The 25,180-nt window shown below is 35.4% G+C and overlaps 2 protein-coding genes across 7 annotated transcripts in view; one reads left to right on the top strand and one right to left on the bottom strand.

Annotated features, from left to right (window-relative positions):
- Window positions 1–25,180, top strand: part of mcph1 (microcephalin 1) — a 63,253-nt gene that overhangs the window by 24,829 nt on the left and 13,244 nt on the right. For 3 of the 6 annotated variants that reach the window (XM_034017294.3, XM_059025045.1, XM_034017293.3), the window contains 3 exons: window positions 2,618–2,655; window positions 2,867–3,029; window positions 4,486–4,563. The exons of 1 other annotated variant lie outside the window; for it this stretch is intronic. In XM_034017294.3, coding sequence (XP_033873185.3) covers window positions 2,618–2,655; window positions 2,867–3,029; window positions 4,486–4,563 — 279 coding nt within the window. Of the gene's footprint in view, window positions 1–2,617; window positions 2,656–2,866; window positions 3,030–4,485; window positions 4,564–22,172; window positions 22,305–25,180 lie in introns of those variants that run through there. 2 more of the 6 variants (XM_059025042.1, XM_059025043.1) reach the window with 2 other exon arrangements.
- On the bottom strand, window positions 5,947–23,696 carry LOC117410619 (angiopoietin-2). The gene is made up of 9 exons (XM_034017295.3): window positions 23,146–23,696; window positions 15,177–15,332; window positions 14,292–14,413; window positions 13,597–13,829; window positions 13,038–13,165; window positions 12,526–12,627; window positions 12,163–12,329; window positions 8,444–8,574; window positions 5,947–7,762 (listed from the first exon to the last, which is right to left on the bottom strand). The coding sequence occupies exons 1-9, from the start codon at window positions 23,419–23,421 to the stop codon at window positions 7,602–7,604; spliced, it is 1,476 nt and encodes a 491-aa protein (XP_033873186.3). The 5' UTR covers window positions 23,422–23,696; the 3' UTR covers window positions 5,947–7,601.

Genomic DNA, 25,180 nt, shown 5'->3' with positions numbered 1-25,180 from the left:
GAGTGATAATGAAATCCATGATCAAGAGATAAAGAAAATCCACAACCATGGCTGAAAAGAATCTAGAATTTTCAAAGAGACTTGATCGACATTCTTGTTACATTATCTATCTTGGCTTTTAGGCAAAGGAGAAATAGCAAATGCTGCATGTCAGGATTGCTTTTTGCAAGGATAATTTGAACAAAAGATTTAGCCTTCTGTCCATGCTTTGCTGGAATTGTGGTATGAGAAGTGCACATTCTGTGAAAGTGTCATTAAAGTTTAAACTTGGGATAAACTTAAACAGACATGTCATCGATTTTTTTTTTTTTTTTTTTTATTGAAGTGATGCTGAAATTTACTAAAGTGCTAAATTATTTAATTTAGGCTCTGTTACATGTTGCTTTGCCACAAAATAAAATTAATTTCATCCCTCTTTGTATGCATACATTAATTCCCAAGTCCCGCTGATATCTATAGCCTCTGTGCTCTTCAAAATATTTTTAAAGTACATATTAGCTTAATAAGGAATAAATTCCCTTGGTAGTCCGCAGTTTAGCGAACCCAGCTTAAGATTCAAATACAAAACCACTTTGTGGAAGTGGCTTGTAAACTGCAGTTTATCGGAGTTCACACATTTTAATAATTCTATACAACAGTTTAGAGGACCTAGGTTATGAATATTATTACGTCATTTTAAGTAGGGGTTTGGGGGCTTGCCCCGGATTAGACACTAACTTGCTGTAGTGATTTATTGATGGATGTGGTGTTTTTAGTTATATTATTTTATTGTACATTGTATTGCTGATGAGAACCGCACTGGCGACGTTCCGTCTCTGACTCAGGAATCACTAGCTGCTCACTCTGCTTCCATGCTGGATCTGCATGCCTGTTCCGTCTCTGACTCAGGAATTGCTGGCTGTTCACTCTGCTTCCATGCTGGAACTGGGCTAGGCAAAGGTTGGCAGACAGCTACCGACACCAGCAGTAAGGCATGAAACCCACAAGCAGAGGAGAACTTGAAGTACATATATAGAAGCTACTGTAAATCACGGTCAGTGGAATATGGTAGAAGTGCTATCCCTCTTCCTTAATTGTAAGAATCGGTACCTTGTTTACAAATAAACCTCTGCATGTACAGGTGTCAATAACTAACAGACTTTAGTGGCCTTAAATTAATGCTCATTCCAAATGTATCGTCTCCAATAAATTAATACTTTCTGTAACTTTTGTAGCTTTTTTGGCTGAAACATCATAATTAAGGACAATAAAATAAAAAAGTATTTCAGTTTGCCACTTTAGGTAGCCTATAAACACTTTCGCACGAAAAGAAATATTTTAAAGTTCACACAAAGTAAAACACAGCTATTCTTACAATTAATTGATATTTGGAATTAGGACAACCCGGTTGGCATAACAAGACATCGGGTTAAGGGTTGTAGGAAAGCTGCAGGCTGCATGTGGGGCCTATGTTGTCGCTTTTTGAGAATTCATTTAAAACTTCATCTAAGCAGAGAAATAAAATATAATGAGTAAAATTAATAGAATGTAATGTTTTCTTATGATTGAAGTCTTTTTTGTTTTGTTTCCATTTGCGGTAAATACGGTGTATACAAATAATGATCCAAGATTTTACTAATCCTGGTTTAAATTTTAGTGGATCAATGTAACTGATTTAAAACAAACACAGATCAACTAACCCTACTTTAGCACTAAACTGAGTTTTATTTAATCCACGTTGGTGCAATCGACCCTTAGTGTTGTAGCTACAACCTCCAAGCAGCGAGGGTAAAGCGATCATCACTGTGGTTTTAGGATTGTATAGGTAGAAAAATAGTTGACCTTATTTTGTCATTGTCATTTTTGCATGATTTAAATTAAGCAACTTAAGCCCCTTTCACGCTGGCACTCCTACCTGGGTCACAATCCCGCGTAGTGTGAAACCACGTACCTGGGTCGTAACTGGGACGCAGCGACGCAGCTCAGGATGTGGGTTGACATCTTTAACCCGGGTCGAGTGAGACAAAATGCATGACGAGGAAAATAACAAACGGCCATGCATGCGTTAATGCTTCAATTCCGCAAGATACATTTCTGTTTATTCTGTTTAGCCATATTTTTGTTGATTTGAGACGCACCATGAGCCAGATTGCAGCAGGGATTAAAGAAACATTTGCTCTAATCAGCATTTGGGCTGACGGTTCAATCCAGAGAAGCCTGGATGGAAGCGTCTGTACCTTTTGTTTGTGTACCTATAATCAATGCTACAGGCCATCTTCTTTCAGTCCATATTGTTGAATGAAATCATCTGAGAAAAAATCGATAAACTCACCCAACTACATTTTTCTTCAGTCTGTTTTTGGCAGCTATGGCTTGTCAGAAGGCCACATCAAGACGGGAATTCTTATGAATCTTATCAAAAGAAACTATTACAACAGTAACTTTGTGCTTCTGATGTTGGATTCTGGTCCATCAAACAGAAATAATGCCTAATTTATATTACTTGCTAAAACACTTTACATTGCTACTGATTTCCAAAAGCTGTTTTTTGTAGTACACATTTTTTTTTTTTCTAGAAAGTCTTTTTAAATGCAACACATTTTGAAGGATTTAATATTTTCACTTTTTTTTTTTACAGCCAAACAGAACATTAGTTATGACAAGTATGCCTACAGAGTAAGTACTGTTTACTTTTACTGTCAAACGTTAAATAATTATAATTCCCTAAAAGCAATTGAAGATAAAGTATGGATTTGAAAAAATAACTTACAAATATTCTATATATTTCATCTTGCATTCCAAATGAACATCTTTTTTGAATAAGCATTATACTGTATGTTTGTAATTAAGTTTAACTGATGTGTATTTTTTATGTGGTGTTGGGTAGCAAGCAGAACACTGTAATCCAGGTTGTGGACAAATTGGGAGGCTTCTCAGTAGCAGATAACGTGTGTGAAACTACAACACACGTGGTGACTGGTGGTCCTCGACGCACTTTGAATGTCTTGCTAGGAATAGCCAGAGGCTGCTGGATTCTCTCATTTGAATGGGTTAGTACAAAACTAGAACATCTTAAAAGATACACTATCCTAATCATGCATTAACTCACTGTTATTCTCCTTGCACTCTGGCTTCCGATTTTTGAAGTGTTTTCAAATCACGTCTTTCTTTCCTGAAGCGGTTTCCTGTGCTGCCATCTTGAAAAACCTATTTGACATGCTCCTTTTTGTCAGGTTGTTCTGGGTTCCCACAATTCAGTTATGTCCTGTCCATTCCCTAATGGCACACCACAACAGCTTGTTTTAGGCATATTGTCTAATCCTGTCAGAGGAATAACTTTGATATGCACCATAGTTACTGTATATCTGTTTGATATACAGTGCAAGTATGATCTGTCTATACCATTACACTAAGTGATCATTCACACAAAGTAGATTACTTTTATTAAATTAATGTAGTAAATCTTACAAGCACAGATTTACAGAAAGAACTGCAAGGTAAGACTGATCACGAGCACTACTGTACGTGTAGTTGTTTTGTGTCAATTTGGCTAATATTAGATTAAGGTTATTCTGCTGCTGAAAGAAATGTACACTTCTGAACCTGACCGAAACCCAAGAGTAGTAAATTAAACATTTACATTTCCTTAAATTCAACGCAATTAAATAGATTAAACATAAATATTGCTATAGACATGGGAAAAGATAGATAAAATAAACAATATGAACTACCAAGGGAATTAAAGTAGAGAATTGATTAAGAATGAAATGTACTCTTTTGACAAACTACCAAGTTTTTTTTTTTTTTTTTACAGGAGGTATTGATTGTAATGGAATTTGAGAAAATACAGGGTAATAAGATGTTGTTAGGAGAAACCAATTTCTTTACATAAAATAAATAAATAAAGCAAAAACATACACTTCATTGCTTCTTTTATTAAAGCTGTGGATAGTGGCTGCACAAAGAAATTCAAATGCTGTACACTTGAAAGTTTTTTTTTGTAGAGCTTGCAGTGCTTGAATGAGATTAAATAGAATAAAAGAACAAGGATTCATTTGTGGAAAATTACTTTTAATGACTAGCTTTCCGGGGAGCTTAATTTGTGGTTGGTCATGCTCAGTGAGTCTTTAATGTTGTAATGTTTGCAAGCTACTAGATTGTCTGATGCTATAGCGTAATTTTTTTTTTTTTTTTAAACTACATCTTCAAGCAGGCTTTCAGAGGATAGCATGACATCTACTGCAACCTCTTTTAAACAAAAGGATTGATAATTAAGTAGGTGATGTAAACTGCTTTGAGAGCCTTACTCATTCACTGATAATGCAAAACAAAATCAGTGAAGTTCAGTATGGTTGCGAAACTGTACTTTATTTATTTATTTTTAACCCCGAGAGTAAAAATACACACAGTAAACATACTTGTAAATGCTGCATCCTTTTTATGATAAAGCACATTTTCCGACTTTATGAAAAAGTATTGTGTACAATTTTATTTATTTATTTTCAGATTCTTTGGTGTGTGGAAAGTGAGCAGTGGATACCAGAGGAACCATATGAACTTTCAAATCACTTTCCTGCAGCACCCGTGAGTCTTTTTTTATGTTGTGTTGACAGTACGTTTGTGTGTTGTTTTTATGCTCCACTTATTTTTAGTTGCATTTTAATTTATTTTAGTATGTTTTTCTTCATCGATTTGTTAAATACAGCAGTGCCTTTTGCCACTGCTTTGTGTGGATAACTGGCAGTGTTTGTGAAGTGCGAGTTGCTCGTTGAACCTGCCACTCTGATCTGTCTTGATATACAGTAGTATAGCCTGTAATGTCATATTGCAGAAATTATATAAATACCTGTAATTCAAAGCAAAAAAACATTTATTAGTAAATGTATATGCAAGTTAATTTTCAATGGCATATTATGCATAAATAACAGGTTACTAAATTAGTAACTGTTGCATATTAATTTTGTGCACAGAAAATGGCCCTTCTACTAATTAGCATAGCTGGTGGAATGGAAAGGATGTCTGATACATTTATTGCCCTGCATTATTACCTTTTCCTGTCTTCATTCACAAATCATCATCATCACCTTCCTGCATCTGTTCTTAGACAATATTTTAGTCATGGAGCTGGTCCTATCGGATTTCCTCTCTGAGGATATCAAACTGCACATACAACCCTTCTAACTTCCATGTCTCTGATAAATATTAACAGCTACAGACATGTTCAGATGTGTCCATGGTACTGTTTGGGCAGAACCACGTAAAAAATATGTACTTTACAGTGTAACTGTTCATGATTTAGAGTTATCATACGGTAGGTGTTGTAATCAGGCTAAGCTTGCTTCATATCCCTGTGACTGACATCACTGCAGTAGTCTCTTGTGTGGATTACAGAAACCAAAACCCAATCAGAGGGTTCCTGTTGTGTTGCTTTTAGTAGTGGGCCAAATTGCAGGATTATGGCAGATGCTATATTTTATTTTCACTTCATCCTTCAAGAAAACACCTTTGCTGCACTGATTGAAAAATGTATGCAATCTTATTTTGTTTAACTCACTGTTGATGCAAACATGTGGCTTTATTGTGTAATATAGATTTTGAGAAATAATCCTATTAATTGTATTATAATATTGATCCTGTGTCAGTAGTGCGTGGTTAACAGTGAATGTCTGTGGATCTGTAATTACTGCTACACTAATAATACTACCTGATGTTCCAAGACTACAGTCACTGCTTACCTTGATTGGTTATTCTTTTTATCAAGTAATAGTCATAAACCCTGCCGTAAAAATGTATTCCAAATACATTTTGGGCATGAACATGTGTAAACAAATAAGTGCTTTGGTGAATATTTTATATAAATGTACAGCTATGGCCAAAAGTGCATCACCCTAGAATTTTAGTATTGAGACTTTTTTTTTTTTTTTTTTTTAAAAGAACACACACACACACACAAAAACTGTATGAACATAATTTTAGACCTTTTATTTAACATCATGTAATCAAAAAAACTACAAAATGATATCATATTCATTGCTAATACATTTTGATTAAAGTTTGGCCAGCATAGACAACATGTTTACAGTTAAGTGTACACATTTTTAAATTGCTTTTCAAGAGCAGTTCAAACAAATTAGTGTTGCCTAGATATATGTTTGTAGTCTTTCCAAATCGGAATATTTAAAAAATAAAAATAAACCTGTGCTTACAATTGTGACCAAAACTGAGTTTAGAGAGTAGTTTAAAATTTCTAATGGGTGAGTGAACATGTCCAAATCGAAAACTGAATTGCCAACTATATCTGCAACTGACCATGCTGTTAAGTAGCCTTTCCTGATTATTTCCATATACGAATTAAAATGTCTTGTATGAGCTAATGTGGAAAACTGTTGTTTAAGCGATAGTGCCTGTTGATGAAGGGTCCACTGTGTTGTAATTGACTGCCGTGGGAGTCCTGCATCCCAAGCTGAAGGCGAGGGCGCTAATGAAAGTTAAGGTCAACTACCAAACAGTAGCCTTTGAGAGGGCACTGTCGCTATTAAAGAGTGTTTTTTCTCATTATTTTCTTTAAAACAACATTTAAACCTACATCTACCTTGAACTTGAAATGAATCGTTGAGTACCCTTCCGCGGAGAAAAAATGTAGGAAAATAGTCCCGAAAATGTTTGTAAAGGATCGCTTACATAATGAGAAAAAATATATATAACAACAACTTTATTAATTATATATATATGAGTAAATGAAGCAATATTACTGAACTGTCTGGGTTTGTTGCTGAAAGATGCTGAGCTCGTCATGGCTGAGGCTATGATTGGCCGATTTGGCAGTCGTGGACACAGGACTGGTTGATGCTGTGACGTAGCAGCGGGCATCTACCGTCTAATTGAAGCCTACTTGAGCTGGAAGCAGATTGGCTGATAGTACTGAATCGTTTTCTAATTCATGTTTAACACGGGGGGGGGGGGGGGGATAACAAAGTGTGTTGCCTCATCACAGTAATGGTTTTGATCCTCCTAATATGTTTTTAATTTTCAAAACAATTTATTGTGGTTCCTTCAATGATAATATACAAGAATAAACTCTCTACATTTTACAAAACAATTCCCTTTACTTTTTATGAAAGTCAACATCCTGTTGGAAATAATTCCTACCAAAAGGAATTTCTGTCACTTTGGCAGTTGACCAAAATATGTTCAACCACAGTTTTCTATGTTGACAACCGAACAAGTAGCCTCTTACAGAATTAAAAAAAAAAAAAAAAAAAAAAAAAAAAAAAAGGTTTTTGACGCCTGATTTCCTGATGAGCAGTGATCAGCAGGCTGGATCATAACTATATCACACAAAAGGGCATACATTTGTTAAATTGTCTCACAGTTCCAGTTATGTATAAATAACAATAATAAAAAAATGAATGAATAAAATTGCACCCAGCAAAGTTTACAGCTTTTATAGTTCAAGTACACAAACTTCCTCAGTCTGAGTGCCAAAAATTGAAATATTTCCATCTTCTGATGGTATGGAATATTTCCTATAAACAAACAGATATAAAACACAGATATTTTAAAGTTAAAGTACTAGCCATATCTTGTAGACTAGGCAGAAAACTCTTTGAACAGAAGCCCTATCAGAAGTCTGCAGGCCTGATCATCATTGTAGTTGTTTTTAGTGAGTAGCCTGAGCCTTTCCAGTAGTACCATTTGATTCCGTTGAATCTGTTTGTGTTCTGTCCCAGCTGGTAGTACATTCCATTTAAGTTTGAAGGCCCACAGGCATCAAACCACCAACCTGTGAAGGAAATGCATGAAAGTGAAATTATACAGCTTTAATGTAAGAAACAAATAAAATCTCAACTAAAACTTGAATCTTGTGCAGACATGCAAGTAAAGTGTTGCAACTGCCATTTCTAAAAAGGGTCATTTAAACTTAATTTCAGTTGTAATAAGCCATGTTTCTCAATTAAGTTCATGCACTAAGCATACAGCTTTCATTTGCTTCATTTAAAAAGCCTGCAACATTTAACTGTGATGAACTCTTGCATTGTTACATCTGCGAGTATCCCGATAGCCACAGTTAGAGCAACACAGTGCCAGTGAGTATGAGCAGGTTGTAATGTGGAAGTCCTTAAGCTTGGTAGGAAGACCCTACTAGTTTAACAAAACTCTTTAGTTCCCAGACTATTAATGTCAGGCTTTGTAGAACTTGAAATTCCCAAATGAGCTGACCAGTGATTAACAAGCTAATTTTGCTCAAAAGTCCTGACCCAGCTACAAAAAAATATATATTCTTTTAAAGTTCTTCAGATTCTGGGGGGATTGCCAAGAGAAAAGTGAACCATTCAGAATTAACTATTAAGTGATTTGGTGGGACACTATAGCCGCAAGTAAAAAGCGCACAGTATTTATAGTTAACAGCAGCAGATATTTAAAGTTAAGAAGGAGCAATGAAAGGTAATGAAACTGCTCATACCTCCCGTGGTCAGTTGTGAACATTTGCAAATACATTTGTCATTGTCTACATCCTTTGTACTGAAATCACTTCCTGGTTGGCCAAGGCTACTGATTTTGCCTGCTGTTCCACTGTAGTCTTTAAGGTGTATCCTGTATTGTTGAGAAAAAACCATGTAAGGAAGAAATCCATCATTTTTAATTATTATTATTATTTATTTCTTAGCTGACGCCCTTATCCAGGGCGACTTACAATTGTTACAAGATACCACATTATTTTTACATACAATTACCCATTTATACAGTTGTGGTTTTTTTTTTTTTTACTGGAGCAATCTAGGTAAAGTACCTTGCTCAAGGGTACAGCAGCAGTGTACCCACCGGGGATTGAACCCACGACCCTCCGGTCAAGAGTCCAGAGCCCTAACCACTACTCCACACTGCTGCCCTTTAATTGTAACAAAAATGTGTACAAATTTGTGAAAAAACTAAACTTTCTCTTGCAGCAATGGTTTTGCTTTACTACATCAATAAAAATATGTTCTAGATAGATAATGCCTAACACTGTTTTAAAAAAGTATTGGTAATGACATTGTTTGTAGTACTTCCATTTCCATTCTCTTTAACCAACCTCTTGTGAATGTATGTATTTTTGAGAAAGAAACAAAGTTCTCCAATTTAAAAACAAAACAACCAAATTAACAACTGGACTTAAAACAAATCCAAATATATATTTTGTTGTGATCCCCTTGATTTATTTCTAGTTTTTGGTTTAGAAATCAGAGAACACTGGATTCACAAGTTCAGATACTGTAAATTTAAATTTAATTAGTCATTTTCTGTATCTCCATCTTCACATACCACCAGTGTACTTTGAAGGTTAAAAAAGAACACGATCCATTGAACAGTATGTGATGCAAAAAGGCTAGTTACCAGCCTCCAGGAGGGTTTTCTTTCTTTCAAAGTTTGTGCTATGATATGCTTTAAATGGGGTAATTAGTTTAAGATCTAACCCACATTCATTATCTCTGCAAAATTTAAGCCCCTACAAAAGAAAAGGAAGTAATTATGAGTAACTGTTTGAAATTACACTTTTAATGTCATCACAAAAGGGCTTGAAGTTTGTTTTTCACCGATAATAACCGGAAAACACCCCTGAAGACCTGTTTAGAAGATTCATTTTTATTTTTTTAAACCGATAAAAGTGGGTTCTGGCAACATTTTAAATAATGTCAATCATTCACTACTCTCTACATAAAGAAAACGTCTGTCATAAGGCGGGCAGTGTGCAAAGACATTTCAACTGACCAATCATCAATTTTGTGCACTACATAATACGTGTCACTTGTGTCAATGCGTCATTTGCTTAGCAGCAGGCTTAATGACCACGAACCATCAATATGGCATTATGGTTTTATTCAGTGATGAACCGAAAAAGTTGTTAATATAAAACTGCTGTACAGTTATGCTTCCTCTAATGCATATTCAAGTTTTTCTTGTGTACAACGACTTTCTAATTATTACTATGATTTAATATTATCGTTGCAGCTGCATAAATATCAAACCTTAATCGGAGTACCATGATTGTTTAATCCTAGGAAAAAATGTAATTAACTTATTGTATGCTGAGATTAATTACTACAGTATGCTATAGTCATACGATGGGATGGGCAGAAAACAAAACATGAACTGTAGTGTGATAGATACAGGAACGCTAATGGCCATAAAATTGAAATGAGTTTCTTTTCACAATTCTCGGATTCAAGATGCATGCAGAGTTCTACATTGCCAGAATCCTCAATTCAACACAGTAAGTTAACGTTTGCATATGTATTAGCGAAGCGTACATTCAATTATTATAGAAAATGAAAATGGATGTGTTTGAGTGGTAACCCAACCCCCCCCAATTGAAGAAAAATAAAAACCGAAAAATTCCAGACCTAAATTCATGTCAGCTCCCCAGTGTATTTATGTAGAAGAAATGTTAGAAACTTTTTTTTCATCCTTTTACAGAAACTGCTTCTAGATGCAAAAATATTTACTTTAGAATTTGGACAACCGTGTAACATTGTTAGATTCTATATTTTCATATAGTTGGGTTTACATGCATCTTTAACATACTAATAGAAATGTCCCTTGAAATATGTATATGTTATAATATATATAATAAGATAAATATCTATCTATCTATCTACACTGCCCTACTATCATAATAATTACACATACAGCAATCTACCCATTAGAAAAAAAAACGATAGGATTTGTATTTCAATCCCATTGCACTGAAGCAGTATACAACAAGCTTGTGGTTTCTCAGTATTTAAACACTAAGCAAAGCAGATTCATTCATTCAGTTCCATTCAAAGTTTGCACCACTTGAAATATCACCTCACTTAATATCATACCCCATTTATTATCACGATTTTTGAAAAACCACTCGCCATGCACCATAGGTTCTTTGAGAAATTACCTCTCTTAATATCATCTCACAAACCTGCTTATTGTCACATTTTGTGCAGCCTGTCCAATGCTACGTGGCTGGTCTTTACTGAGTACCCACAGGATAGAATCAATTTCCAACGCAGCTAAGAACCAGTAATCATCTCGGCTAATGAAGTGACATTTTGTGCAGTCTGTCAAATGCTGCATGAGTGGTCTTAATGGGATACAGTTCAGTTCAAATTAAGTCAGTCTTATAAAAATGCGCACAAAAAAAAAAAAAAAACACCAATTATTGATAGCTCTCATCAGTCGACAATTCATGCCTTTTTTAGATAATGATACAAACTGTTTCGTTCCAGTTAATGATACAAAATCTATTTGCCCTGTAGTAAACTATATGCATTTGTTTAAATGTAAAGAGAGACTAAACACTCCTTTCTTTCTTTCTTTCTTTCTTTCTTTCTCGCACTCGTAATATGCTGTCATAGGCGAATGTGAAACTCGGTTTATGTCATGACCCGCTTTATATCACAAATTATGCCCTGCACGCCAATCATGATATAAAGTGGGTTCATTGATACAAGCAACAAGCCATATTTTCCCCTAAAAGGAATAAACAGCTAATGATGCTTAACGATGGTATCTTTCAACTCCCATTCCAGCCAACAGTTGCAAAATCTGCACATCGTTATTTTGTCAACGTCGGCTGCATACAGCCCCTCATGCTCAAAATCTTTGCAGCGTTGATTAATTGTTATGCATGGTTTAGGCATTTTAGAAACCAATGTCTCTTCTCTTCCATCACAATTCCCAAACAACTCCAAATTATACATCTGCGCAAGTGCTAGTCAGAGCTTCCGTTTCCCTTCAGACCGTGTCTATGGTAACGGCTGAGCCTTGACAACTGGGATTGCAAGTAAGTATTTTTTGTATAAACCTCCCAATTTTAAAAATGTCATTCTACGTTTGCTTTATAATGATTTTTCGTTTTATTTCGTGCTATTTTCGTATGTACATGCAATATAAGTCAGGCTGTTGGCACAATCAATTCTCAGCTATACCTACAAGATGAAAGGTATTTAATGTTGTATACAACATATTATACATCTATGGATGCTTTGAACTAGTTGGATTTATTTTTCTCCTCAAAAAGTAAAAAGTTTAGTTTAGTAACTAAGTGTTTCTAAGTGCATTCTAATTTCACTTGATGTTATATTTACCAATCTGTGGAATTAAGTAATATCTACAGTGCAAAAATATTACAAAAGGAACCAGCACAGGATATTTCTTAACACTAACCTGTAGTTCTGCGCCTCACTGTTGAGATAAAAATGATCATAGAGTGAATATCCCTCATTGCCTTCCCAGTCTTTTAGTTGAATCCTCAGAGCATGTGGTTGCTCATTGGTTAGCTGGGAAACCAATTCATTTCCCAGCCAGTATTCCCCAGCAGAGTCACCAAACCCCTAGACAAAATGCATATGAACATTTAATTATCGGAATTTCCTTTTTAACAAGAATATTCTGTGTTCTAAATTTAGTTCATACATTTACAAAAAGTTTCTGATGGATTTTAATGATGCATGTGTGTACTAATGACTTAACAAGCAACCTTTCAATAGACAAGCTATACAATTGTGACTGTTGTTCAAAAGTGTGTACCATTTTGTATTCTTTCCAAGTTCTGTGAAAATCTACGTGGCCATCTATACGACGCTGTATTACTGTCCACCCACCTCCACTGGAGTCCATATCACAGTATGCCTGAAATACACAAAGAAGTGCTCTAATGATTAAGATTGAATGGCTCTATTGTAAGCTTTTATGAAATTGATCATTTGTAAAAAATCTTGAGATACATGAAGAAATCAGAGAAAAAGAAACATGATCTGAACCACAATTTACATACAATATGCAGTGGTTCAGGTGAAAAGTCTAAGCTTTTTATATTAATTTCACCCCCATGACTATACAAAAGTACATACTGTGAGCATACAGGGATGCATCAGCTGTCCATTTTTTTTGTTTTGTTTTTTTCATGAAGTACTTCATTAAATCATTTTGTTTTAAAAAATCGACATTACTAGTCAATAACTGCCGTACCTATTTCTCACGTAGACCATCTGTTGTATTGCAGTCTATTGACTTGTTCATGCAAAGATGATTGATCCTACCTTTATTTGCTCTGTTGTGTTGGGGAGAGTCAGTGCATAGACACCGCTTGTTGTCTTTCCAGATTTATACAGTTCTGCACAGTCTTTAAAATGGTTTTGAGCTTCTGTAGCCATGATCGAAGTTTTCACTGTGAATAAAGAATGTAAAACCAGTTCTACAATAAGAAAGATGACCAAAGATTAAAGAGTAAGTGGTTCTTATTACAATTACTCAAATACTGTTTTTATAGATCCACAAAAGTGTGGATCTTCAGATTTATGTTTTTCTGGCAATACACTACTGTGCATTTGAGGGTGCTGGTGCATACCAATATAAAGACTCTCTTGGCTGATAAAAAAAAAAAAAAAAACGTGCACACGCACACTATTTCAGAAATTGCAATTAGAATAATCGCAAACATCAAAAAAGGTAAGGAACGGTAAAAAATAACTAAATGAATAGTAATCTGTAATCATATATTGACCCTTAAAATACATGTTTTTCCTTTCTTTCCCTTTTCAGTTGAGGATATGGGACTGCAGTAATTGCATTCAGTAAATTAGCATTGTATCCACTTACGGTTAGGAGGGGATATTACTGCGATAAGATCATTAACAGTTTCCAACAGGTCATGCTGCTGTTTCTGCAAGACAGAGTTGTTTGATGTTGCTGTGACCAGCTGCTGCTCCAGCTCCTCAATCATTGAGTTCTGTCGCAACACAAGCTGCTTGATTTGGTCCTTTTCATCTTTCAGGGTCTTAAGTTCAGCTAGACGCTGGTCTTCCATTTCTAAAACTCTTTTTTCTAGAAATCTAGTAAAAGAAAATCTGCCTCAGTTCACTTATCTCTTGTATTGAAGAAGCAAAGTGGAATTTCTGTTGTGGTTTATTTAGCAATACTTTTGCAAAACCTAATTACAAAATCCTAGTAAACAAACAAAAGATTACTTTCCTATTCCTAAGTAATTTGTCTTTTGTACCAAATGAAACTGATAACAGGAGCATTTAGGATTTAAACTCCTACAGTAACTTTAAGTTCAGTTGTAGCTTCGTTTACTGCTGTTGTAAAACAAACTTGATTGCTTAAACATTTCTTATTGAAACTAGACCCTTCTTACCTCAATGTAAAGAGTGTTCATTTTGGAAAAAGGTCCTAGTGCAGCCTGCAATACTTCAATGAACTAAGAGAAAGCTATTTATTAAAACAGATTAATATTTTGTGTGGTGGGGGGGGGGGGGGGGGGGGTCTTCTAAATAATAGCTCAATTTGCTTACCTGTTCTTATCATGAAGTCTACTTATTTCAGTTGTTTGGACTAGTATTTGTTTTTCCAGTTTATTTGTTGAGAGGGAATTTTGTAGTAGTTGAAGTTCAAGTCTTGTAGTTTGATTTATTACCTAAAACAAAAAAGTGATGAAATATGATTTTAGCGGAATCCATCCACACTTGCAGATAGGCAAACGTAAAAAAATTAATGTGTCTATATGTTTTACTATTAAATGTAATGGATTAAAATGCATGTTCCGGTATACTACAAAACTGGTAGCAACGTACTGAAGAATACTGTTCAAACTGGCTTTTTTCTCTCTTCATAACGTACTGTAAGTAGGACAGTCTTGCCACAGTCTGATTTAAAGTGAACAGTACAATTGTAACTGTAGCTTTATTCCCTTGTTAAACAGCTACAATAGCTATTGTACAGTTCAATGAAATCTTGAAGGATCAGCTGCAATTTTTGGAAAGAACTGATGCACACATGCATGACAGAGCTTGCTGGTTTTGTTATGATTAGCACTAAAATGTAACATGGAAAGTCGTCAGAGATTTCTCGCCCCTGAGAGAGTAATATTTTAGTCAATCATTGTATGACTTTTAATGTGAAGATGAAACGCATGGTGACAGTTATAGGGGCATTTTAATGAGTGAAAATGAACAGCATTTATTTTAATTTGACAAAGAGGTAAAATAATACAATATTAACATACTTTGAAGCCAATTGTTTGCCATTCACCATCAAGTTATCAAAATGTGTTTTTGTCTGTCTTATATCTGAATATATGTTGAGTAAACATCTTGTTCATCCAGACCAAGTTCATGTGCTATCTAAAAATGAACTGTACATTTTTTTTGCTTAACATATTCAATAATGTGTTTCCTTACCTGAGCCTCCACACTTGTTAATTTGCGGGTCTGCTCTGCCGTTTGGCTTAACAGGTTAGTTCCAATTTCAATCATGGCTGCTGTGTGGTTGTGCACCGCATTCTGTTGAATTTGTACCATATCGTGCTTCATGTTGTCTTGGATGTAGCTTTCTAACTGCAGTAGAACAACAACAGAAAAAAAAAACAAGTAGAAGCATGCTTCTTTTATCATGCTTTGCAGTGAAATAATTAAATGGTTAGTGTGACACCTGGAGTTCAGTTTGAGCTCCTTGATTCGCAGCTGAGAAACGTGAGTTTGAAATGTCTGATATTTGATTAGAAGAATTGTGTACTAAGTGTCATTGTGTATTTTATTGTAGAGTTGGAATTCAGTTCCCTGTAGGAACTGTGATTGTAGTTATAGACTGTACAATGTAGTTTTGAAGATGAGATTCCAGTTCTAAAAGGAGCTGTTTTAAAATTTAGAAATCCTAAAAATATCCACTGTGCTGTGTGTCTAGTGCAATTGGACAAAGGTTTAACTCTATATTGCCTAATTTCAGGCGACCTACTTTTTTTTTTTTACCTTTATACTTTAAATGTGAAAGTATGATGTAATTTCTGTAATTGTTTTGTTCATAAACCAAAAAAAAAAAAAAAAAAACTAAATTAGCCTAACATCTAATCGATAGAAATGATTGCAGCAGGTCTCAGTAATAATTTTTTTATATAATAAAGCAGCTCTGGCCCAAAGTTCTGCTAACATTTAGGGAACATAATATTGCACTTACTAAAGTTTGAAAGATACAAAAACATTTTTGGTCATGGCTGAAATTGTTAATATGGTACAGTTTGATTGGCTTAATATCTAGCAATTTTATGAGGATCACTCCTAAATTGCTCCAGACTAAAAGAAATGACTGTCTTTTGACAAGAAAATTAATTTGTCTCGAATCACATTAAATACAGGATATTTGGAAATAAGATCTACTACAAGGAGGTCACAGCCTGTTGAAATAGGCAGATTAGTTCATCATTGGATCCAAAAACGACCTCAGCAATTCAGTTTTTGTATCAATGTAACAGGCTTTTGGCAGGAAATTTGAATTCCTGAATAAAAAGGTTCAAATATTTTGATTATTTAATATAGGCTTTCAACATGGACACAGGTGGTGTAGGACTTAAGGAGATAACATTTGTTTTAACTGTCTTACTTTTTGGGTCACCCTGAAACATATTTGGAATTGTCTGTTTGTAAAACAAAATATGCTTTCACTGGTATGAGCAAGCTTATATCTCCACAGTTTTATAGAGCTGAATTTTCATTCCTAGCAGGAGCAAATATTTTGTATCAGTCCAGCAGTTGTCAATATAGGTCATCTGTGTGTGTTTTGGTTTCCCATATGCACTATATTTCTGCAACTACTGTACAGTTGATGGAGTTGACTTGCACAGATTTCACATAGTTTATTTGTGATTTACAACTGAAAAAAATTAAACGTGAATTTTAAAAATCCCAAAGACGCTCCCTTTCAATACTCTCAGTATAGTCCGATATCCTCTCAAGCATTGCATTTAAAGTTTGAAAAGAAAACGATAATTATCTGGAGCCATGTAAAGCGATGTGCAGAAAACAAAAATGATGCTTCCTATCGCTGGTTATGGAAAGCATATTGTGTACACGATAACCAGCAATCTACTACAGTTACAGAGTTAGGTACTGTACAATCCAGTTAGGTATCATACATAATTCTATTTAAATTATGTTATTCTCACAAGAGTTAAGGGAGATAACAATCCATGTTGTCTGAAAACGGTTTAGGTTATATTTTGTTGTCCTCTGAAGATTGGCGCAGCAAACACCAATAGATTCTGTTGTTTCTCAGAAGAAATAAAAAAAGAATGCTGAAGGGAATGTTTGAAACGCCAGCGGCATTACTTTTCGCATACCATGAAACTCTGGATTCAACAAATAAGACCTCCTGCTTACCAAATTGTCTGCTCTAATCATTTGAATCAGTTGCAATGTACAAAAGTGAAGGTTTACTTTGGTAATAGGAGATTCTGTGGATTAAATGGCACTGAACAAAACCAAAGGTCCTCAGTGATGATATGGTAAGGGCTGTTGGTTAGAAAGAAATTTCAATATAAACCAAGGCATTTAAGATAATTTGTTATACATGGTATGGTTTGTTTTTGTATGTAAAAATTGTTTAAATAGTACACTTTCTTATATATAATTTTTTTTTTTTAAATACAGTACAAAGTGGTTGCCTGTAGGCAACTACAATAATATTTAGTCACCAAAAGGAAAAAATGGTAATTAATGCTTCTATTAAAACGACATGCCATACATTTAAATACAGCGTATCTTTACCTTTATTTCCTGGTGACTTGGCTAAATGTTTATTTGATATATGTATTTCTTTCCATTGCTCACTGCCTTGCACTACAACACATTAGTCACCTGTCTATTCTAGTCCTCCGTCTTACTTGTGATAATGCGTTATGAAATAGGGCAATTCATTTTTTTGTTTTATTTTGTATTAAACTTGTTAGTATGTTCATTTAAGTAACAGTGTTACTTGTTTCAGTGCCTAGTCCTAGATACTGTACAGATGGTGTAAGAAGTCTGTGCCTGTGTGGTCTGTCAGTAGTCTTGGAACAAGGATAACGTGTGATTTGTTCGTTTTTAGCAGTTTAAAACTGGATGCTGAATTCTATTCATGTCTTCTAGAATATAGTGTCAGATTCTTTCAATTTACTAAATAGGAAATTGAGTCAAATGTAAAGTACAGTTGATTATACTTGTTTGCTGGCATGCAAATGGAAGCCTTGTAAGCTGTTTCATAATGTCCTAGACAAGGTCACAGCAGAAAGCAGAATGTGCTTGGATTTATTTATTTGTTCAGAATAAGAGGAAATTCATTAAAATAGACAAACATGGACTACTTCAAATAGGAATACCTAAGTTTAAATATAGTAATACCTACAGTACACACAGGAAAGTATTCATGTTTGAAGTTGCAATTGCCTGCTAAATGGTAAAAATGATCACCTTACAATTTGTTAAGCACTGACTGATTTTCTTCCTTGGTCGAGGAGCACAAAATTAAACAGCACAGTAGTTAAGCACACAGGAGACGCTTGTGTTACCCCGTCCCCTGAATGTTTGCATTGAGATCCAGTTTGTTCCCCAAAGTTTTTTTCTTTCTGATGCTAATCCTGAAAGCTCATTTAATGGACCCTGTAGACAGACAAGCAGGAATTGATAACAGCTTAAAAAAAAAACACACACTTTTCTGTAACCTGCAAGAAAGAAGCATACCTGACTGTCCCTACTGTGCAATTAAACCATTTCCTGTTACACTTACAAACCTGGGTAATTTATATGCTTTATAAACAACTAATTTGGTAATCTGTAGTGAGTTGAAAAATGGGTGAAGTAGATCATATCTGTGAAGGGATTTGAAACCTCTTGTAACATGTAGAAAATTGTCATTTTTTTGTTTGTTGTGGTTGGTTGCTTAGACTTATTTTTGAAGATTTGCAAATCTGTTAGGTGGCACTGGTTAGGTGTTAATGTGACAGGAATGTTTAAATAAACTGCACTTAGCCCATGTAATTTGTGGTTATAAGCTTATTAAAATGTTTGGGTTGTTTGGGGTGTTTTTTTAAAACTCGACTCTGCAGTAAATTCTACTTGGTTTTACAGTTTTTATAGAACTGAAAACATGACCTCCAACTAATCTTAAACTTTATCATTATAAAGTTGAAAATACAGCATCTTGGTAAGTTCTTAAACTGCTAATTAGGACAGGTCATTAGGTAAACAAGATTGTTCAATTCAGTTGATCCACTGTTTCCTGCATGTTTGTCTAAAATTTCTTCACTTGTCTCTCTTCTGAATCCAGTTATCCAATTCTATTTACACAATTCTAGGTTGTGACAACGAAAAGCTTGATTTACTAACAATCCAGGATGGAAAGAAACTGTTACAGTATTGCAATGTGTAATGAATTAAGCTTTTGCTATGAACCTTCCTGTGTATGAAGTATATCACACCACTATGTTTATATAGTCCATTTAGCAGACGCTTTTATCCTAAGTGACTTAGAGTGCTGCAGAGTCCCTTACAATAGGACCTCGGTTTTACGCCTCATCCGAAGGACGGAGCTTCAGGGACTTGCTCAGGGGTCACACACAGTGAGATTGAACTGGGAACCTCCTGGTAACAAGCCTCTTTCTTTAACCATGAACCACCAAGCCTCTGTGTCTGTCCTTACATGGAAACATTTCAGTTTGAGCCCAGAAGCCTCTCTTATACATTACAATAGGCTAAACCAATGAAGAGGTATCAATCATGCTGTAATCGACCACAGTGAATGTGGGGGCCACAACATAATGCATTGCTGTGTGCCACTTCACTCCTACAGGAAGAGCTGTCAGACTCCATTCATGGGGCATCCGGTATGATTCTTTAGTAGAGAAACCCCCATAAAGGAGGTATTGCTCTTTGAAATTGTGTGAATCTCTAAGCAGAAGAGTCCTTTGTAGGAATGTGGTATTAATGAAAACCTTTGAAAGAATGAATACATTGACCCTTGTAAATAAGGACTTGGTCTCAATGTGTATCCCTGGTTAAAAAAATAAATAAAGCATTATTTTATAGACTGAACATTAGTTAGTTTCAAAGGAATTGCATCAAACAGGACAACTTGCCTGATCTTTCACGTTGATTTTATATGTGTGAGACCTAGTAGTAAAGGTGTTTCAGTTTATCTAAATTATAATAAAAAAGTAATGTTACAGTGGCTTCAAGTACTGTAACGCTGTGCGTCATCAATAAGGCTACGATTTTGTCACGGAGGTCACGGAAATCGTGAAAATCATGAATTTGAAAGAGTCAGTGAAATGTTAGAAATGGATGTAAAAACACTTAATCAGGCGCTTCCTTTATTTCCTTTAAAAAGTCCAGTATGTCATGCACTGAAAATACAAATCTGCGAGTATCGTTTGTGTAGCTATGTTGTAGGTCAGCGAATGAGATAGCTGAGCGAGCAAGCAAGCATGTAAATCGGTGACAGCTAAAATGCAACATAAATGTGCATGAGCGGTTTTCTGCAAAGACAGAACAACAAATGCATCAGAGAACAGAAGTTTAACAACTTACAGAGGCTTTCTTTACTACATGCTGTTTCAGAATCGTGGAAAACTATAAGCCTGGTTAATACAGTAGGCTACTTCTGTTGCAGATGAATGCGAAATGTCAGGCGCAGAAGCTGTGAAGCTTCACTGTTTGATGTACGGGACGCATCGTGTCACAGACCTTGTGACTGCGCAAAGTGGTCGTATTGTCGTACAAAGTGGTTTTTCATACTTTAAATACAGACTGCATTCGTAAAATTGGATACATTTACATTTAAGTAGATATGCTGAGTTTGTACCTCTATACAAGAGGATTAAAAAAAAATAAAAAGCGACATAGTTGGTACATCTGTCCTCAACCAACAAAGAATCCGAAAGGAAGAATTTCAGACATTATTCAGAGATGTGGGTATGTGACAGTGAGGAGATATGAAGTATTTTAGAATGACAGATGAAAGGTTCGACTATCTGTTAAGGCTGTACATCTTTCCAAAAGAGATGCACGTCGCAAGATTGTAGATTATGTAATTCCGACTTTTTGCACAGGGTCAGAGACCCTCGACTCCGAACAGAAGTTATGTCGGAGTCTGAAGTATGTGCTGTTGGTTTATACTTCTCTCGCATTGTCGGTCATACTTTCAGCCAGTCTGCGTTGACTGCCGGTCTTGATTTGTGACTAGGGCTGCCAACAGACTCCACAATCCCGCGACACTGAGATGGGATTTTAAAATTGCACGTCTCATGAATTAAGTGAATGTGTAAATTGGCTCTATTTTTATGAGCAGCAAACAAGTAAAACTGTTCTGCATACTGCCTCCGATCAGACGTGTTGAACAGCTGAGCAAGATTACTGATTTTACGGGGAGGGTAATTGTGTACAGAAAGTAAATAGCGACATTAACTTATTAGGGACTCAAATATATAAAAAGAATAACAATAATACAAATAAATACATTGTATTCATTATTGTTATTCTACAAGTGGTTGCTGCGCATGGTAGCCTATGTAAGCACCAATATTCATTTTAGCAAAGGTTCATTTACGCTTTAATTTCATTCAGTTTTGAGGCAAGTTTAAAATCCTGTTCTGTTCATGTTTATTGGGGTCCTCAAAAAATGGCTCTATCCAGCTTCACTGGCACGCGACAAATGTTGGATTTTTTCAACATCATCCGACCCTGTGGATTTTGCGGTCGCAGACACACAAGAAAAGGCCCTACGACTTTTCAAAAAGACGCAGCTCGTGGCAATACAGATGATGTCATTCCAACCATCAGAGACTACTGACTGAGACCAAAAATTGGGTCCCAGTCAGAAGTATAAACCAACCTTTAACAGCCTTAGGATTGTTCTCATTTCAGTTCTTGAAGTGTCTTTGCAAGGGGTTGAGGAGACAGTATTGATCAAACACTTTTAATGTGGTGGCATCCCTAAGGGGGATTTTTTTTATATTCAGATAACAATTTAACACTTGCATGCTATGCTGCCCTGTTATCAAAGACCAATATGATAATAAATAACTGGTGAAATAAAACATCTGTTTTATTCACAAGATACTTTGTCCAAACGTATGTTTTCTTTTTCAGCTAGAATGAAGCAAAGAATGAGAGTACTGTAACTTGGGCAATATTTAATATTAAAATCCCTAACATGTGACAATAGGCACATTGTCAATTTTGAGTAACATTGTGAAAAAAGAGAGTGATAATGAAAAAAATAGTGAAAAAAGATAAATAATCTCAATGAGGACATCTTTGCCCCTTAGTTATTTTGAATCAATCAATTTTGTCTGTCAATGCAGTGTATGCAATTGGTTAAACTACAATGTTTAACTTTTTGAAAACAGATATTATTGATATGCTTTGCAGGTCAAAACCTCAACAGGAACTGTGGCACCCATCCCCTTTCCATCAGGAGAGATTTGTGAACTACTTCAGTGTGTGGTCTCTTGTGGTTATCAAGTACAATTTATCCTACCTCATTGAATAGGCTATCCGCTTTCGCCAGTGTACTGGATTTTAACAACTATCTTTTAAAAAAAAAAAAAATGGAAAACCTTATTTAGTTGGCTTAGCCATCTTAAAAATGATATACTAGTGCCACAAATCTGTTATAATAGTAATGCAATCTGAACCGTTTCCTTGCCTGCAGGTATTTTAGACAATTGCAAAACATACATCTCCTCAGAATGTTGATCATAGTGTCGACTGACCAGTTTAAGGAGTACATTCAAAACTTGCTGTTGAGAGGCCAGTGTTTTATGCTGGCATCTTAAATTAGATGATTCGTAGTAAGCCTCAATTTAAAAAGGAAACATGTTTTGCATATTTAGGAGGACAGCAACTAGTGCAACATTTACCTATAGCAACCATATTCAACATATCAGTTTTATTAGGCATTTCTGTTCTGGTTTTGATATTTGTGATTTTAGTAAACTTTTTTTCTTTTCTTGTATTCTCAGCATATCACATTTTGTTTTTACAGTTAACCATGAAAGATGTTAGAACCTGACGCATATATTGGAATAACTTGGAGTCTGTCTGAATTTCAAAAAGTGCATTTCAATAGTAAGAATACAGTAGACTAAACTGAATGGGAAGATCTACAGTTATATTGTAAACCGTTTTTGTTTGTAATTTGAGAATAGGTAAACCTGCAACATTTAAAAAGGCAGATTTCATTTAATATTTTCAGTGTTTAACACACACTAAATAGTACCCGCTTTTTAATGCTGAATTTTTATTCTGTGCTGTTGTGTACTTTAAACCAGCTAGTTTTGATTATACAAAAGTCTAACTTTCTTCTTTGTATTATTATTAGTTTATTTGGCAGACTCCTTACCTTTAAGAGCCACTGGGTGTTGTTTTCCATGATATCTTCGAGAAGTTCCAGTCTCTGCACTGATTCATCATATTCAGCTGGGTCATCTCGTTGCACTGCATTAGTTGCATAAGGATATGAAGATGTCCTGCAATTCTCCATCTCGGGTAACAGAAATGTGTAGCTGCAAGGGCCTTTCTGGATCTGATATTGTCTCTTTCCTGGGTTTTCTGTACTTTTTCTGTACCCTGATCCCAGGGCAAAACTATAACTCGTGAACACCAAAATAATCCACATTTTTTTTTTTTTAATATATATAAAAGTAGTAATACGTTTTTAGATCAGTGTTCAGTTAAAATCTAGGGAAAAGACTGAAGACTAAAAAAAATGTAATTTCTTTAGTAGGCAGCAGTTTTGCAAGTTTAGTCCAGTGGTTCAATTTTGTTCAGATTTTGTCCAGATACAAGTTTCCCACTTGTAGAAATTTATAAAGTCTCAATGGGATTTTTTCCCTCGCAAAAGACTCCTGCTGCTCTTATCAGCCTCAGTATCTGAGTGAATCAGCTGCTCTTTCTTATATGATTTTCTGAGGGGAGTTGGGAGCTAAAACCACTCCCACAACCTTGTCACTTATCATTCCACAGGGGAGGTCACTGGCCAGACAACAGAGATGTCAGAACACGATGTTGTCTGCCTCATGCTGCGTTGAACAGACAACTCATTTGGGAGCAAATCGACAGTTTCCCGTTGAATCCCCAGATTGCCACTTCTGGTCCACATTGATTCCTAGTCATTTTCCTTGGGACTGTTATAGACAGAACATCCTACAGCTGCACAGTTCATGAAAATTCTACTAATGCAGATAGCTGTGGCATTGCATGTACAGCACTGCCATGATCTGTGAACAGGAATCATTTCAAAGTAACCATGAAACCCTGGCATTTGTATAAGGGGGACTACTCGGTTGTCAAGTTTTCTATTCATGTTTCTACAGCTGAATCCTTCTGACACATTAACTCTTCTTTCTCTGTCCCATCACCCTGTTGCGGTGTGTGTACTGTATTACATGGAACTACTGGTTTACAAAGGAAGACTTTTTTTGCTAATGAATCAGTAAATGACAATGAAACTTGCCTCTTGGCTTAATTTTATTTTAAAAGGTGACAAACATGGAGAACTGTGATAATGCCAAGCCTCAAATATCTATGATAATGCCAAGCCTCAAATATCCTAAAATAACCATGTACAATCAGTTCACATGGTGCTTTGTGGTCACTCTATGTTCAATTATGTTTCCCCATTTGCCCCCTTCCTGTGGGGTAGCTGTTTTGTTTTGTTTTATTTTTTTAAACACTGATTATTTAGTGTGGAATTTTGTAGTATTCCTGTGGAATCGTGTTCCTCCTGCAATATACATAGCTGAAGAAGTGAATTTCACTCAAGTTCTTGAATAGTAATTAAAAGTGAGAAACAGGAAAAACTACAGCTCAAGTGTTGGAACAGAGTAGAGATTTTTTTGGTGTCCTGTTTAATTTTACTGTTGGGTTGAAGGAGAAACATATTTGGTTTTCCAGGTTGCCTGGTTTCAACAGAATGTAAACAGAATATTAATGTACCGTGTGCAATATTGAAAAGATCGTTGGGACAACATGACTGAACTTTGTGGAAAATGTAGGGTATTGCCATGACAATTTCTAGATGCCAAATCTTTTTTTTGTCTCATTTGTAAATACACCATATGTAAATAAGGTAACACATTATTTTTGTTTAACCAGAACTAGCTGTTTTAAAGCACACAACAGCAAAATAAAAGTTCCTACCATATATACTGTACTGTAGTAGATTAATTTGTGAATGAATATTTTATGCAGATGGTAACGTATAGTGGAATTCATGTCTGATTATGCTTGTGTTTATGCTATTGTGTATACATTTCTGTTATGAGGATAAACTGCTGACTTTATTCCTCTACTTTCCATCTAATATTTGGGAGGATGTCCCTTAGTTCTGGGCTGTGTCCTTGCATCCTGTGGGGTGGCAACTCAGTACTATTTGA

This window comes from Acipenser ruthenus, chromosome 6 (genome assembly GCF_902713425.1).
Source record: "Acipenser ruthenus chromosome 6, fAciRut3.2 maternal haplotype, whole genome shotgun sequence".
NCBI classification, from domain to species: domain Eukaryota; kingdom Metazoa; phylum Chordata; class Actinopteri; order Acipenseriformes; family Acipenseridae; genus Acipenser; species Acipenser ruthenus.
The sequence above is the reverse complement of the archived record's forward strand: the minus strand, read 5'-3'. Positions and strand labels throughout refer to the sequence as shown.

Bases quoted from the DNA above. Each gene is read 5' to 3' on its own strand.
- LOC117410619 (XM_034017295.3), bottom strand. From the start codon at position 23,421: ATGTGGATTATTTTGGTGTTCACGAGTTATAGTTTTGCCCTGGGATCA. The intron at 13,830-14,291 runs GTAAGCAAATTG...TTCTTTTACTAG, and splicing joins AGACTTCATGATAAGAACAG to ATTTCTAGAAAAAAGAGTTT. The intron at 12,330-12,525 runs GTACACACTTTT...CATTTTGTCTAG, and splicing joins CTTGGAAAGAATACAAAATG to GGGTTTGGTGACTCTGCTGG.